This window comes from Coffea eugenioides, chromosome 8 (genome assembly GCF_003713205.1).
Source record: "Coffea eugenioides isolate CCC68of chromosome 8, Ceug_1.0, whole genome shotgun sequence".
Taxonomy (NCBI): domain Eukaryota; kingdom Viridiplantae; phylum Streptophyta; class Magnoliopsida; order Gentianales; family Rubiaceae; genus Coffea; species Coffea eugenioides.
In genome coordinates this window covers 41976567-41990880 of record NC_040042.1, presented here as the reverse complement: position 1 = coordinate 41990880, position 14314 = coordinate 41976567, and the positions used below count along the sequence as shown (strand labels likewise).

At 33.4% G+C, this 14314-nt stretch overlaps 1 protein-coding gene across 2 annotated transcripts; it reads right to left on the bottom strand.

The window, feature by feature from the left end:
* Nucleotides 1-1523: 1523 nt before the first annotated feature.
* Nucleotides 1524-4222, bottom strand: LOC113779978 (cytokinin riboside 5'-monophosphate phosphoribohydrolase LOG8). Of its 2 annotated transcripts, none has more exons than XM_027325795.1 (7): nucleotides 3959-4222; nucleotides 3378-3475; nucleotides 3226-3259; nucleotides 2806-2905; nucleotides 2654-2724; nucleotides 2427-2570; nucleotides 1524-1875 (listed from the first exon to the last, which is right to left on the bottom strand). In XM_027325795.1, the coding sequence occupies exons 1-7, from the start codon at nucleotides 4070-4072 to the stop codon at nucleotides 1783-1785; spliced, it is 654 nt and encodes a 217-aa protein (XP_027181596.1). In that variant the 5' UTR covers nucleotides 4073-4222; the 3' UTR covers nucleotides 1524-1782. The 2 variants fall into 2 exon arrangements, with proteins under 2 accessions (XP_027181596.1, XP_027181597.1); XM_027325796.1 differs by having other exon boundaries at nucleotides 3226-3256.
* Nucleotides 4223-14314: the final 10092 nt, after the last annotated feature.

Genomic DNA, 14314 nt, shown 5'->3' with positions numbered 1-14314 from the left:
TAAGGAGTAATAAGTGAGTTTGGGTTAAGCCCGATTAAGGCTCACAACCCGAATATTATGTGAGCTGAGTATGAGCTTCACATTTACGAACCCGAAACTCATAGCCCGAAGCCCGAAAATGATTCAAATCAAATGAGCTGAGCTTGAGCTCATCAAAGCCCGGCTCATTAGGCCTGATTGACAGGCCTAAATGAGAATAGTATTAAGACAAATAATATTTGTAATCATGCGTTAAGCACATCTTTTGATGTAAAGTGGTTAAATTCTCAGTGTCTTTAAACACTTGTATAGATCTAATTAAGTTTTTGCTCACTAAGTGTATAGTTCATACATAAATCTAATAAAATTATCTACCAGCTGGGGGGGGGGGAAGAGTAGATGACAGTCCAAATTTGGTACGGACACTACAAAACACATCAGAAAATCAAGATTCAGTTGTGGAGATCAATGAGCACAAGTTTTGGCCCTATCTTCTCCCAAGAAAGAGCAAAACGAACAAGACAGTAGTGAATTTCCGCATCATGAAGTTCAACAGAGAGATGATGCTGCCAACATGCAATCTAAACAAGAAATCCAGTCTGAACTTGATGAATGATGACGATATATAGATGCAGGGCAGGTAACTGGCTTTTCCTTTGTGTCTACACTTGTTTAGAATATAGAAAGACACGAGGCACAATGCGTGTTAATGGATACTACAAGAGATTTGAAATTAAACACGGTACCGTACTTTCTCTCAAATCGTCATCATGGGAACCTTTCAACTTCCAAAACGACATCCCTCAAGACACTCAAGACACAAGCCAAGCTTTCTTTAACGCGTTCTGTGCATCATGTCAAGCTCAGCCAGTTGGTTGATTGATAACGTTGTCATTGTCAGTAATTGCACCAGTGAAACGTCTTCTCTCAGTAGTGAGTTTAACTAATCAAAGGTGCATGAACACCCTATCCACTCCCCCACCAAAAGACTTATTAATGTAGTACAGAATTTCCCTTCTGTTGTAAAGTCAAAACCCATTATATTGAATGAACATTTTTAAATTTGGAGGCGAAAAAGGGCAATGCATCTTCTGTATCACTTTGCACACAGCCCTCAAAAGATAACAAGAAAACTCGTCAAAAGATGACAAGAAGGTATGTTTTCAATTTTGATTACTTCAATTCTAGAAATATTTATCTGCAATGTTCAAAATACAGCTTAGGAATAAAGATTAGTAGGTTTTTCTAGTATGGAGGAAGTCAGCATAGACCCCACAAGTTGATCTGGCAGAATTTGCAACTTTCTAGTTGAGAGGAACAAAGTTTTTTTAGTGGTAAAGGAAATGGGGCTCTCCAAGAGAACCTTCTAAAGCCAGGATTTGCAATTTGCATCACTAAATGTGGTATGCCAGATTTACTACTAAATGCTAAGTAGGACCACCACCACCACCACCCCCACCCCCACCCCCACCCTTTTTCAAGAAAAGAAAAAAATGCCACTGTAACATTCTGTTTTTAAACAGTTGTATAGCTCTTCCATCAAATGTGCATCGCAAAGGCTAACAGCCAACATCACTACTGAACAGTTTACTGATTGAGCATTCTAACATTGCAATCCAGAATTGGCTGTGCAAATCAGGAATGCCGACTCTAATTAAATGTAAACCACAAAAAATGAAAGGGGCACCTAGTAATTATAGTTATATGTGGCCCCAAAGAACCAGAATCTCATACAAAACTCAAATGATGGTCAAATCACATCAGGAATCTATTTTTGACATAGGCCTACCACAAACAGGGATTTCATTGGGGACTCTGCTCACTTGGATAGTCACCCAGTTTCTCCAGCTGCCAGCTTTCATGAGGGGCAACATGATCATGAGAAGGGGTGTATTGCTGCAAAATTAAACAGCGATTTATAAGATTCCAAGTATAATGGTTCCACTTCTATGTAGATCAGCAACCATCCTCGACAGCTCTACACAGCTAATGCATTAAAGGGAAAAAAAATGGCACAAGTTGTGGCTGGCTCATACTTGACTGTTTCATGACCTTAAAGAACCCCAAGTCAAAGTAAAGCTAAAACAACTCTCAGACAGTACGGTGTAAGGCTTTGATTGCATTCTTATAAAACAAGTATACCAATCATGTAACTTTAAAAAAAAAAATGGTATACTAATCACGTAAATCAAAATCCAAAAATTATTTTCAGAGGTAACTTATGATCTGATAGTTATAGTTGTAAGCCAATTCTACTATTCAATTCTTATCCATTGTCACAGAATGGCCCAAGAATCTTAATCAGCATGTGAAGCAAATAGAAACTTGATCTTGCCATCTGTGCATGGCATTGATCTTCAAAGTAAATTCATCCGAGCTCATGAAGGAAAAATAAGCAATAAAACTTTGGAAAACACACACACACACACAGGATGGCTGGCGAGTACCTCCATTTTGTCTAGAAGTTCTTCTGCTGTAGGAGCAGCGAGGACTATGTGCCGAGCACCTGGCTTGATGAAGCCTTCTTCAACTCCATTGTCAAACAATGCCAGCAAGGAATTATAATAGCCATCCACATTAATTAAACCTACCTGTAAGAATAATCAACTAGTCATCATACGGAAATCTAACACTTTATATCATTAGACCTCACAGGTGAAAGCAGATGAGCGACCGGCTTTTTATGGATGCCAAGTTGTGACCATGTTATCATTTCCAGTGTTTCTTCCATAGTTCCATATCCCCCTAAAACAAAATAAATAGACTTCATAAGTTTGTTTTAAGCAACAAATTTTCCTATCAGAGTACTCTTTCTTTCATACTCACCAGGAAGAGCAATAAAAGCATCAGCATGTCTAGCCATTTCAGCTTTGCGCTCATGCATGTTGGAGGCGATTCTCACATCCCCAACAGTTTCACCAGATATCTGTTTAGCTTCTTGTGTTAATAATAACCAATTTCAACTGTAAGTTTACATCTAGGTCTCAAAATCAGTTCCACCAGCAAGAGACTAGTAAGAATTCCATGTATTCTGAACCACATTCCCCTTTCAATGACCTTTGAAACAGCTAAGATTTTATTGCGTAACTTACATAATCAAACGAGTAACTAACAAATGTTGATATGATCTCTGAATACTTGAGCACTTGAAAATATTGCAACAAGTGCAAGGGAAAAAGTTTGTCTCAATTAAAAAACAGAAAGAGAAGGAGAAAAAGCATGATATTGCAGAGTGAATGCAGGTACCTCAATAGGCACGAGAGCTTTTGGAATCACCCTGCTTGTTAAGAGCAATCAAGATTATAGTGAAACCACATCAGTAGAACAAACAAAGCCCCAGGCATAATACCAATAAACAGTAGTACATAATGCAATTCAAACCAAATTGTATTGCTTACCCAAGAACATGGCAACCTCCATCATAAACTCTCTGGGAAATCAATCCCATCAATCCAACACTTCCGCCCCCATATACCAAGTCTATCTTTCTTCTCACCTGAAATGAACATCCATTTACAAAGTCAAATTAGCAAGACACGGCAAACATTCGGCCCAAAATATAGTCAAACCAAGCACAAGAAACAATCCAACGAGAAGTACTGCTAACAGAGTCTAAATAAAGTATAAAGATCCTTAGAAAAATCAATCCAGCCTAAACCTTAATCTTATTGTCAAATGCAGGAAACCAGTTTACTAAATAAAGGAACCACCGACTATATCAGAACTCCATTAGTACTAAAATGTGTAAGATTCTCTAACTCTCTTATTAAAAGTCAAAACCCAAGAGTCCCTTTTATCAGCTAGGATTGAGACTTTGTCAAAAACATCAAAACCCAATTCAGAAATTGTCACAGTTTTCACAAAACAAAGACTCAACCTTTGACAAAACAAACATAACCTTAAACAAAACTGTCAATCAACACAAAAGACTAGATTGGTTGTTTGACTAGGATATCCTATATAAGTAAGACCAACCAACCAGTTCATTCCCCAATTCAACAGCAGCATCACTGAATACTTTCCTGTGGCCTGGATTGCTCCCGCAATACACACAGATTCTCTTGAATTGGCTTCTGTTATTGCTCTCCTCCATATTAAAACTTGTATTGTCTGTCACGGCAAATTTACTTGTAAAATTCTATACTATTGCTTATCTGTTGTATTACCTCTGTATAGTAACAGTATTTTATGATACAAAGGAAAAAGAAGCAAATCAAAAAGTAAAGATGGGGTGTTATTAAAAGACAAGTGATACCGAAGACAATCTGGACATTTCTTGATAGAGTGAATATATATATACTAGTAGTAATAGCAATTGAAGTCAAGAAAAATGTGCTTTTATATATGTATATCTATGCTTCGTTTATGGTTATATATCTGACAGCACTAAAGCCCACATCACCCTTTTCTTTATTCAATTTGTCGGCTTTCATACATTGAATTAATCAAATAGATTGGCAGCAGCAACAAAAAATTGCTACACAAGAAATCGACAAGAGGGACTTCGTGATGGGCGTCTCTTCTACTTCTTCTTCTTCTTTTTCCCCCCCTTTTTAGACAGGGGAAGGAAATTGAATCTTCTTGATAGGTACTATATCACTCGTAGCATGCAGTTGCACTAGAAAAGTGAATTTCCCAAATTCTTCCGCAATTTAGAAGTCGGCTGTGGAGTGGGTAGTGGAGTGGGAGAGGACTCACGTCCCTTTCTTGCTCCTTTTTCTCATCATTCCCCATATATTTGGTTCCTAAAGCTATTTCTATCTTTTTTTTTGTATTATAAAACATTTTTAGTGTACTTTTTCTAATCATTTTTTGAATTAATGGATTGTAGTTTTCCATCAAAAAATTTTTATGTTTTTCTTGAACACATTTTTCAATCACTTCTTATTTCACATATGTCAAGTTATTATCGTACTTTTTTTTTTTAACAAAAACTCCTAAAAATAGCAATCCAAACGATCAACGTGACAAAGTTTATAAGTAATGTAGGAAATAAACCATGTAATGTTTCATGCCCTTTATGACTTTTTGTGTATGTTTTGTTCTTTGTTTCCTAGGTCTTGTGGCCCTTGTGCCCATTTTTTGTTTAGGAGTAACAAATCTAGGGAAACCCTTAAACTATCATCATTGTTTATTTTTGGTTCCTGATCTATTTTTTTGTTTCCAGCTAGCTTCTGAACAATTAAAAATGCATAGTTTAAGGATTTTTGGCCATTTTAGACATAAGACTAGCCAGAATTGAAGGGCCTTTTTGTCCAATATTAATCAAGAGTATCAAGAACTTAATCAAAAGCATCTAGGGTAGGAGTAGAAGTTGTAAATAGAAAACTTCATTTTCCTTAAACTCTTCATCAAATTTCTCTACAAAATTCCTAAATTCATTGATTTCATACTTGAGAGGTGCATAAAAAATCTGATAAAACTTTCGCTACTCAGATTTGAAATCAATGAATTTAGGAATTTTGCAGAGAAATATAATGAAGAGTCTAAGAAAAATGAAGGATTTTCTCTTTTCAAGACTTATACTCCTATTCTCGATACTTTTTATTAAGCTCCCATACTTTTGATTAAGATTGGAAAAAAGTGCCCTTTGATTCTGGTTGAACTTATGTTTAAAATGATTAGAATTTCTTAAACTATGCACTTTTAATTGTTCAAGATCCAATCGGAGACAAGAATAGATCAAGGATCAAAAGTGAACAATAATGATAGTTCAAGGGTTCCATAGGCTTTTACTCTTTGTTTTAGCCTTCACATCTTTGATGAGGCTTTAATTTTTTTAACCCATTTGGATTGCTATTTTTTGAAGTTTTTATTAAAAAATAAAAAGTATTAGAGTGATTTCATTTATGTGAGGTAAAAATATAATTAAAAAATATGTTCATGAAAAACGTAAAAATTTTCTGAAAAAAAAAAAGCCAATCCAAACATAGAGGAGCTCAATCCAAATATAGGGTATTATTTGAAATAATTACTATATTACTTTTTGTGATGTGATGTATGCGAGATAAAAAGATAATTGAAAATAGAAAAGGTGAGTCGGAAAATGTATTTATGATGTAAACAAAATATTATTTGAAAATTTTGGAACTCTTTTTCCTGTTGCATCAGAAACGGTTATCTTCTCGCATTCCTTCTTATTTACAATCTCTTTGTTTAGTTATATCTTGTGGGAACAGAATTGTATTCATAAAGATCCATTTTGAGGTACATAGTAATGTCTTGACTCTTGAGAGGCTACTACAGTAAATTCTGAAACTTTGGGCAGGTTCCTATTTGCATTTGTCGTTGGTTGTATACAATGCTCAGGGAAAACTTAAGTTGTGTTTTGCATCCCGCAATAATTTTCTACTACTCCTCCTACCATCATAAAATTAAGAACTTATTACTCTTTTCTTTTCTTCCCAAATGGGTTGAAAGCCACTTTAGAAAGCTCTTTAAATTGACGTCTTTACGAGTTTTTCGGATGACTGCCCGGTTAGCACTATATACATATATATATATATATGTATATATATATATGTATATATATATATGTATATATATATATATGTATATAGTCGCCTAAAGAGTCCAGGCACACCTTGGAGAAATCCATCTTTTATTTATAAGATAATAACCAATTATCACTTACACAATTCTTGCTTTCACCCTAAAATCTTTTTCTTTCTTTTTGGATATAGAGATTTTCTTTTAAATTTAAAGGGGTAAACTATCTAGGGAATGCCTAAATTATTTCAACAGTTAGTTTTTTGCCCCTCATCTATTTTAAATCTGAAATTAACCCCTCAATAATAATTTTAAAAAAGTCATATTTTGATCATTTAGTCCATTTCTACCATTGGAGCCTGGCCATTAAATCTATCACCTTGAATGGTGGAAAAGAAACGGAAGAATAAAAATCTAACATATCTTATTATTAAGGGGTCAATTTAAGATTTGAAATAGATAAAGAGTCAAAATTGACAATTAAAATTAGGGATAATTTCAGAAACCTTCCTTGAGGTTTTTCATAATATCACTAAGCTCTCTTGAGGTTTTTAAAATCTCACTTACCTTCCCTATCAGCTTGACAAAACTAAATATTCTTATCAAATGTCACAAATTGACAATATTACCCTTACTTTTAATAACTATTTAACCAAAATGTCAAAACAAAATCAAATTTTTAAAACAAAAAATAAAATTTTATCTAATAATGATCTATATTTCTCTAAGTCGAGATCATGGTGAGACAGCAAAGAATGTGGATAATTAAATCTAGTTAAAATCAACCACTTAGGAAGAATTTGGTGAATAATTAACACCTTGAAAACTTTCGTAGACAGTTTTAAGAAAGTCAAGCAATGTTTTTAGGAAATACATTTTAATACATGATGTAGTTTAAGTTGTATTGAAAATTAAAATAATCTCTTCATATGTATGAATTCTTCAAGGTGTAAATTTTGTTTTGTTCCAAAACAACTAAAATAAATAATTTAAATCAAGAAATTTACACCTTCCAATAAGTTAACCTTATTTTATTTTTTATTATTGTTGTAAACTTTATAAGTAAGATAACATAAGGGTAGTACTGGAATAAAATTTTTATCTTTCTTGCATTTCCTCCAAAGGGGCTAAAATGTTACAATAAATGTTAATTCAAGGGAGTTAAATGAGATTTTAAAAACCTCAGGAGAGCTGAGTGATATTATGAGAAACCTCAGGAGAGGTTTCTGAAATTATCCCTTGAAATTATGTAGGAGCTCCTTGGATAGTTTACCCAAATTTAAATAAACATTAGACTGTAGTCTGGAAATCAAAATCAAACTAATCTTGGGAGTCAAGCATAGCCTTCAAGAGGTAGGGAGGGAAAGAGAGAGAAGTTGGGGAGGGGGGGGGGGGTGGTGGGGAACATAAGCTAATAATCAAGATTTCTGTTTCTGTTATTATCATATGGTCTTCATTCTCCTTCCTCTTCTACTTCTTCATGAATTACTTGTAAACAACAACAACGTCAGAAACATGCATCTTCAGAAGCATGTCAGATCTTCAACTACATTCACCTACCAAATGCAGCTCCAGGCTCCATGTACCCATAGGTTCTGTCCTCATTTTCTATACTTAATTTCTTGTCTACTCTCTTTCCTTGCTAATCTAACGACTCTCCAATGGACACATGTCTGGTTCTAACCATTATGCAGACACTAGCATCAAGATTTCACATTTTGAGGTTGAAATGAAACAGGAACAATCCAACATGTCTTTACTTGCCGGATTAAAAGAAAGGGTCGTAAATACTAATTTAACATGAGCTAAAATTTAATTAGCAATCACCAATCATCTATGGCTTTTCGTTGATTCTATCCTCATCAGTTGCTACTCAGCTATACTGTTGCTTGTTCAATTTATTAAGGTATAGCGTTGTTTCCTTTTTTTTTTTTTTTTTTTTTTTAACTGAAGGTTGTTGGAACTTCCTTTCTTGATGTTTTAAATTCATTTTTTTTTTAGCTCAAAGTAATCAGCTAGATTCCCTGTGAAATTCTATTGCACAAGATAAGAGGAGAATCTTAACATTATGTTTGTGAGGAACTGAATTAGTTGATATGAATCCAGCTAAAATAAAGAATTCTGTGGTTGAGAATCCCATGACATCTCATAATTCCTTTTAACAGTTTATCTAAGTTTTGTTTGTATCGGAAAATCCATAGCCTCTGACAAATAGAATCAGAAGATAATTTAGTAAATTAGCAGATGAAACATGATAAGAACAGGCGAAAACTTTCATTTTAATAAGTAAAGCTTACAATACGTGAATCCGAGACCAACTTCATGCCTTTTTTTTTTAAGTGTAAAAGGGAGGTTTCAAATTCGGAATCTCGTAGCATTGAATTCAGGATTTTCACTTTTCTGCTCATGCCAGGAGTAAGACTTGAACAATTAACACACAATTAACACAAAATGGAAGGATCGATACAAATATACAATTCAATAACATTACACTAAACTCACGATTGTGGGATGAATGCCAATATTAGTTACACTAAATTCAAGGGGAGGAAAAGTGTAAGGCTTTGTTTGATAATCTAATTCAGTATTTAAATTGAAGGGATTCAGATCTTAATATGTTCGGATGCGTTTGATAATCAAAATTTGAACATTTGAATTAATTAAGTGACACTGAATTTTCTAGACAAAACTTTCCTCCAAAATAAGTGATAAACTAGTTACTTATTATTAAATGTGATATACACTCAATGTATTTGATTAACAATTCAATAATTTAATGAATTCAATTTTCAGATTTCAGTTTTCAAACTTTAGTTTTATCAAGCGCACCCTAAGTGTAAGGTCGGCTTGAATTCAAGACCTTCCACTTACAATAAAAAGAAAAAAGTTATACTAAATTCATGATTAGTACTCGGATTCTAATGTACTACATTTTCCTGGAGTCTCAACCTTTTTCTTTAACTATTAGACTGAAACCTCGTTAACTCGATTTTAGAATTAACAATTTGTGGAGTTTATAAATTCTGAACGAACTTGGTGGATTCGTACGAGTTGGGCCATTAACGTGAGAGATGAAAATCATGAGACTATGAGTCCATGATGATAAAACTGCCTTAGTGGGCTGCTTTTAGGCCACGCACCGCTCAATTGCTCATTTTGAACGACCAATTAAAATGCCTCAGCTACTTCCCTCCCACCCCCCGCCCAAAAACAATTTAGTCTTATACAAAAGAAAAAGGAAGAATTTGAGAACAAACTAAAAATTTTACGATAGTCTGACTAATGTCTGTCCTAAAAGAACTCGGTCTTGAAGGCAATGCCTCAACTATTTTAAGGTACACTCTAGCTACACTAGTTCTTTTGAAAAAAAAAACCAAAAGAGAGTTTTTTTGAATATCAAATTGAACACCCTTCTTTGATTTAACTTCATTTTTTAAAAAGACAACTCTGGCGTCTCTCTTTTCTTAAAGGAGGTGCGTTCGATCAAACTGAAGTTTTAAAATTAAAATCTAAAATGTAAAATTTAAAGTTTGAATTTATTAAGTTATTAAATTATTAAGTATTAAATTTGATATGTTTTAATGAAAATCACATTTAAGTGATAAGTGAATAGCTCGTCACTTACTTTTAGGAACAAGTTTTGTTTAGAAAATTTCAGTGTCACTTGATTAATCCGGATTTTCGATTTTTTTTATTATCAAAAGCACTTGAAGATGGTGGTGAAATCCGTCTCTAATTAGTTAGACAATCCCTTCAATGAAAAATGATAGGGAGACAATTTTAAATGTGAACATAAATATGTAGCCTTCATTACTCGAGACAGTCGACTTACTCCTTTCAACTGTAGTGAGAATTGCCATGTATTGCACTTACAAAAATACGCCAAAAGCAGAACTTGAAAGAAAAAAGAAAAAATTGTACGCGCTGGATGCGAATTCCAAAACTAGCAAAAGAAACGCTTAACACGAGGAAAAATCTTTGGTTTTGAGCCTCACCTTTGTGCCATGGAGTCCTCAATTCAAGCAATTTGTTTCGGGTACCAACTGAGAGCAAGAGAAGATTTAAACAAAAACTTTCATTTCAATTCCAGTAATTAAGCACCATTGCCTTCAGCATTCAAAAAAAAAAAATTTTTTTTTATAGATTCCTTCAAGAAATTGAACCTAGAATCTGTACAGAGTAGGTTAATTAAGATCAATAGGAACAAGAAAGTGAAGGAAAAAAAAAATAAAAAGAGGGATCCTCTTATCCTCCCCATTTTTCCCCACAGATATGGGAAGGGAGTTTCCCGTAGGTGAAAGTGCTGTAGAAAACCATCCATTTGTATCGATGTCATTGTTTCTTGCGTCTATTGCCGCTACAATTGCAATAGTTTCATCTTTATGTGGTGCATTATCTCGAAAAAAGGCAACAGCCTCCTCCTCTTCATCAGGTGCTGAAAATCAAATTAAAGAAAATAAGGATGTAAATATTCCTTCACCAACGTCTGGTAACGGCGGATCGCCACCCGAGAAAGTTACAACGTTGACAATCCCGGGATCATCGTCGGATTCTGATAATGCAACAAAAAATGAAGAACTTTCTCATCAACCATTGCCACCTCCACCTGGATTCCAGCATTTATCAGGTTCAACTTCTCACCATTACCGGTCGAATTCAACGGCTTCTTCTTCATCCCGGAAAAAGTTGCCTAAAACTATGAGCATGAGGGCGCTGGGAAATGGGATTGGGATATCATCCAGACAATCGTCCAAGAGGGATCAGGAGAATGTCCATGATGATTACGCTAGTAAAAAGAGAGATAAGAAATTGAAACATGAGGATTCTATTTGGAAGAAGACTATTATATTAGGAGAGAAATGCAGAGTCCCGGATGAGGATGATGATGCAATTGTTTATGATGAAAAGGGAAATAGAATTACAACCTATCATCGCAAGTCCACCTCTATGGCTTTGTCTAGGCAAAATTCAAACACTGATCCGGATGCAATTCCAACTACTTTGGAGGGACAGAAAGATGATATCTTAAAAATTTCCTAGCTAGGTAAATAAATACTACTATATATCAGAAGAAATGTTAATTTCTCCTCTTTTCATTTTTCTCGTCTTCTCTTCTTGTGATATCTTGGAATTGCAAGTGATTTTCTTCATGAAAATTATGATTTTGAGATGCTTTAGTTTGCCCTTGTTTTACAGTGTCTTAATTTATTGGGATTTAGTAATCTATACCCAAGTCGTGGAAGACAAAGGAGACCAATCAATAGTGCAGTCATCATAAAAACATCTTCGAGAAGATGCACAAAACTCTTGCACTGGTTCAGTTAATATGATTGTTTCAGGTAGAGCGGAAAAATTGTTCTTCTGCAGCTAGGGATAGGTTTGGACTTCAAACTTTGGTTCCATGCATCTAAAAAAAGCCATGCAGAAAAGTGCATCAAATAAGTACAGAACGACTCATGCATTCAAATCTTAAAAGTTAATTAATTTGCAACAAGTAGTGGACTGATATAGAGGAACCCTTGAATAGTTACTAATGATATTGTCACAGACCAGTAGTAATTTCCACATCAATTTTGGTATAATGGCAAACTTTCTTTCAAGTCTAAATTGCATCTGGACTCCGGAAGAAGAATTTTGGCATTTCATCCAAAATTGGACTGGTAAAAAAATTCCAGGCAGTAGCATTTACGAGGATTTTCTTTCAAATCCATATTGCATTTGGACTCTGGTAGAACGATTTGGGAATTCCATCCAAAAGTTGGACTGGAAAACCTTTATCTGAACTCATGAAATCAGAGACTGAATTATAGAGCAGAGAAGCAATGACTGACTATTTATGCAGCTTGATATATAATCACCAGATATTCGGCTTTGCTAGTTTACTTTAGCTTTGTTAAATTTGTCATTAATGAAGCTTGGAAAAAGCTGTTAAAGAAATTGAGAGGATATATATGTTATTCAAATATTTAAAACGCAAATCGAAGCTCTAAATTCACCACTCTTCACTTGAAATAAGCAAAATGTAACGATAACAGATTTTTTTTAAAAAAAAAAAGAAGAAGACATGTGAAAGTTAATTTTCAGAAAGTATGATTTACTGATAAATCTTTCTTCAATCCTTTTTTCCCTTTAATTTTCACTCTACTACTTTTGCAGTATATGGATTCTAAGTTGACAAGCACGTCTCATTAAGATTTAAAAGTACGTTTCTTATAATAACAATAAGAGAATAATCTTCAATGATATATGATCACTCGAGATTGTATAGAAGGAATCTTTCAATGATATATGATCACTCTGAGATTGTATAGAGAATAATCTTCAGTGATATATGATCACTCGAGATTGTATAGAAGGAATCTTTCAATGATATATGATCACTCTGAGATTGTATAGAAAATAATCTTCAATGATATATGATCACTCTCGAGATTGTGTAGAGAATAATCTTCAATGATATATGATCACTCGAGATGTATAGAAGGAATCTTTCCAGACGTTGAAGAAATTAATTTCGTTATCCTTGAGTTTACGAGTTTGTAATTGGAAAATGTATTACTTGGGATTTAAGAAAGAGAGTGTAACTACCTACCTACCATTTATGTCAATCTCTTCAATGAATTCCAAAAAGTGGGACTCTTTTTTTTTTTTTATTTATTTTAAAGTGAGATGTCTTGAAATCAGGATTTCTCATTTACAATTCCTCCTATTTTATCATCCTAATCAACCCTCCCCCTCCAAAAAGCAATGTTTTTAAACTCGGACCGGCCAGTGAACCGGAGAGGTTGCCGGTTCGGGTCCGACCGGTCCAACCGGCCGGTTCATAGGTTCATTGTTTTTTTTTTTTTTTTTTTGTGTTAAGTACTAAGCAGGTTTCATTCTACACTTGAACTTTACCAACATAACTTCATTTAAGTTATGATAATAATAAATTTCGTAAAAGTTATACATAAAACATGGAATGATAAATATAATTAAAATATCATAATTCACCACAAGTTTTCATAAATTCATTATAAACATAAATAGATACAATCCAAATGGTCACCAATTATCACAGATAAAAACACAAAAAATAAATAAATTAAATATTGAAATTCTTTTACAACCCTTAAAAAAATCCATAAAAGAGTTCAAGTTAAGACAAACCATTTGAATAGCAAACTTTTATGAGTGGCATGATAAGCAACCACACCACCTTCACAATTTAATCAACTTAAGCTGAAAAAGTTAAAATTTTATTATAAAAATATAAATCTAATTGCTCAAACTAAAAAAAAAACTAAAAATTTTTGAAAAACAAATATACAGTTAAACACATAAAAAATTAATTGCTACTAAACATTACTAATTAACATGTTATATTAAATTCAATGATCCTATACCATTAATTATTTTAAATTCAATTATCAATAGCTTCGATTATGTGCCAACTACCATATTTTTTACCAGCCCAATGTTATTATTTGTAATTCCTACCCAATTCCTACATGGATGTGCACTACTTTTGCAAAAATTTCATCCTTAATTAATCAAATAAAAATAAAACAAAAAATGAGGGAAACATATGAAAATTGAGGGGAAAAAGAAGAAAATGCAAAAAAATCAACTAAAGATAATAATATAGAAAAAAAAAGCCTTGAAAAGAAAAAAATTAAACTTACCAAGATGTTGGAAAACAAGAAAAGTTGAAATTTTCAACTTGTTTACAATCTGCTAAAGATAATAACCTGATAATAATGGTGAAGACTTGAGAAAATCTTGTTGTGGATATTTGGGTTAAAAATGGTTAAGAAGAAAAAATTGAACAAAAAAAAAAGAGAGAAGAACTTGATGTTTTAATATA

What these genes read in the sequence shown, in the direction of transcription:
- LOC113779978 (XM_027325795.1), bottom strand. Translation starts at nt 4,072, where the DNA reads ATGGAGGAGAGCAATAACAGAAGCCAATTCAAGAGAATCTGTGTGTAT. An exon ending in TGCTTTTATTGCTCTTCCTG is followed by an intron (nt 2,725 to 2,805) that starts GTGAGTATGAAA and finishes ATTTTGTTTTAG; the next exon opens with GGGGATATGGAACTATGGAA. An exon ending in TTGGCATCCATAAAAAGCCG is followed by an intron (nt 2,571 to 2,653) that starts GTCGCTCATCTG and finishes TTATTCTTACAG; the next exon opens with GTAGGTTTAATTAATGTGGA.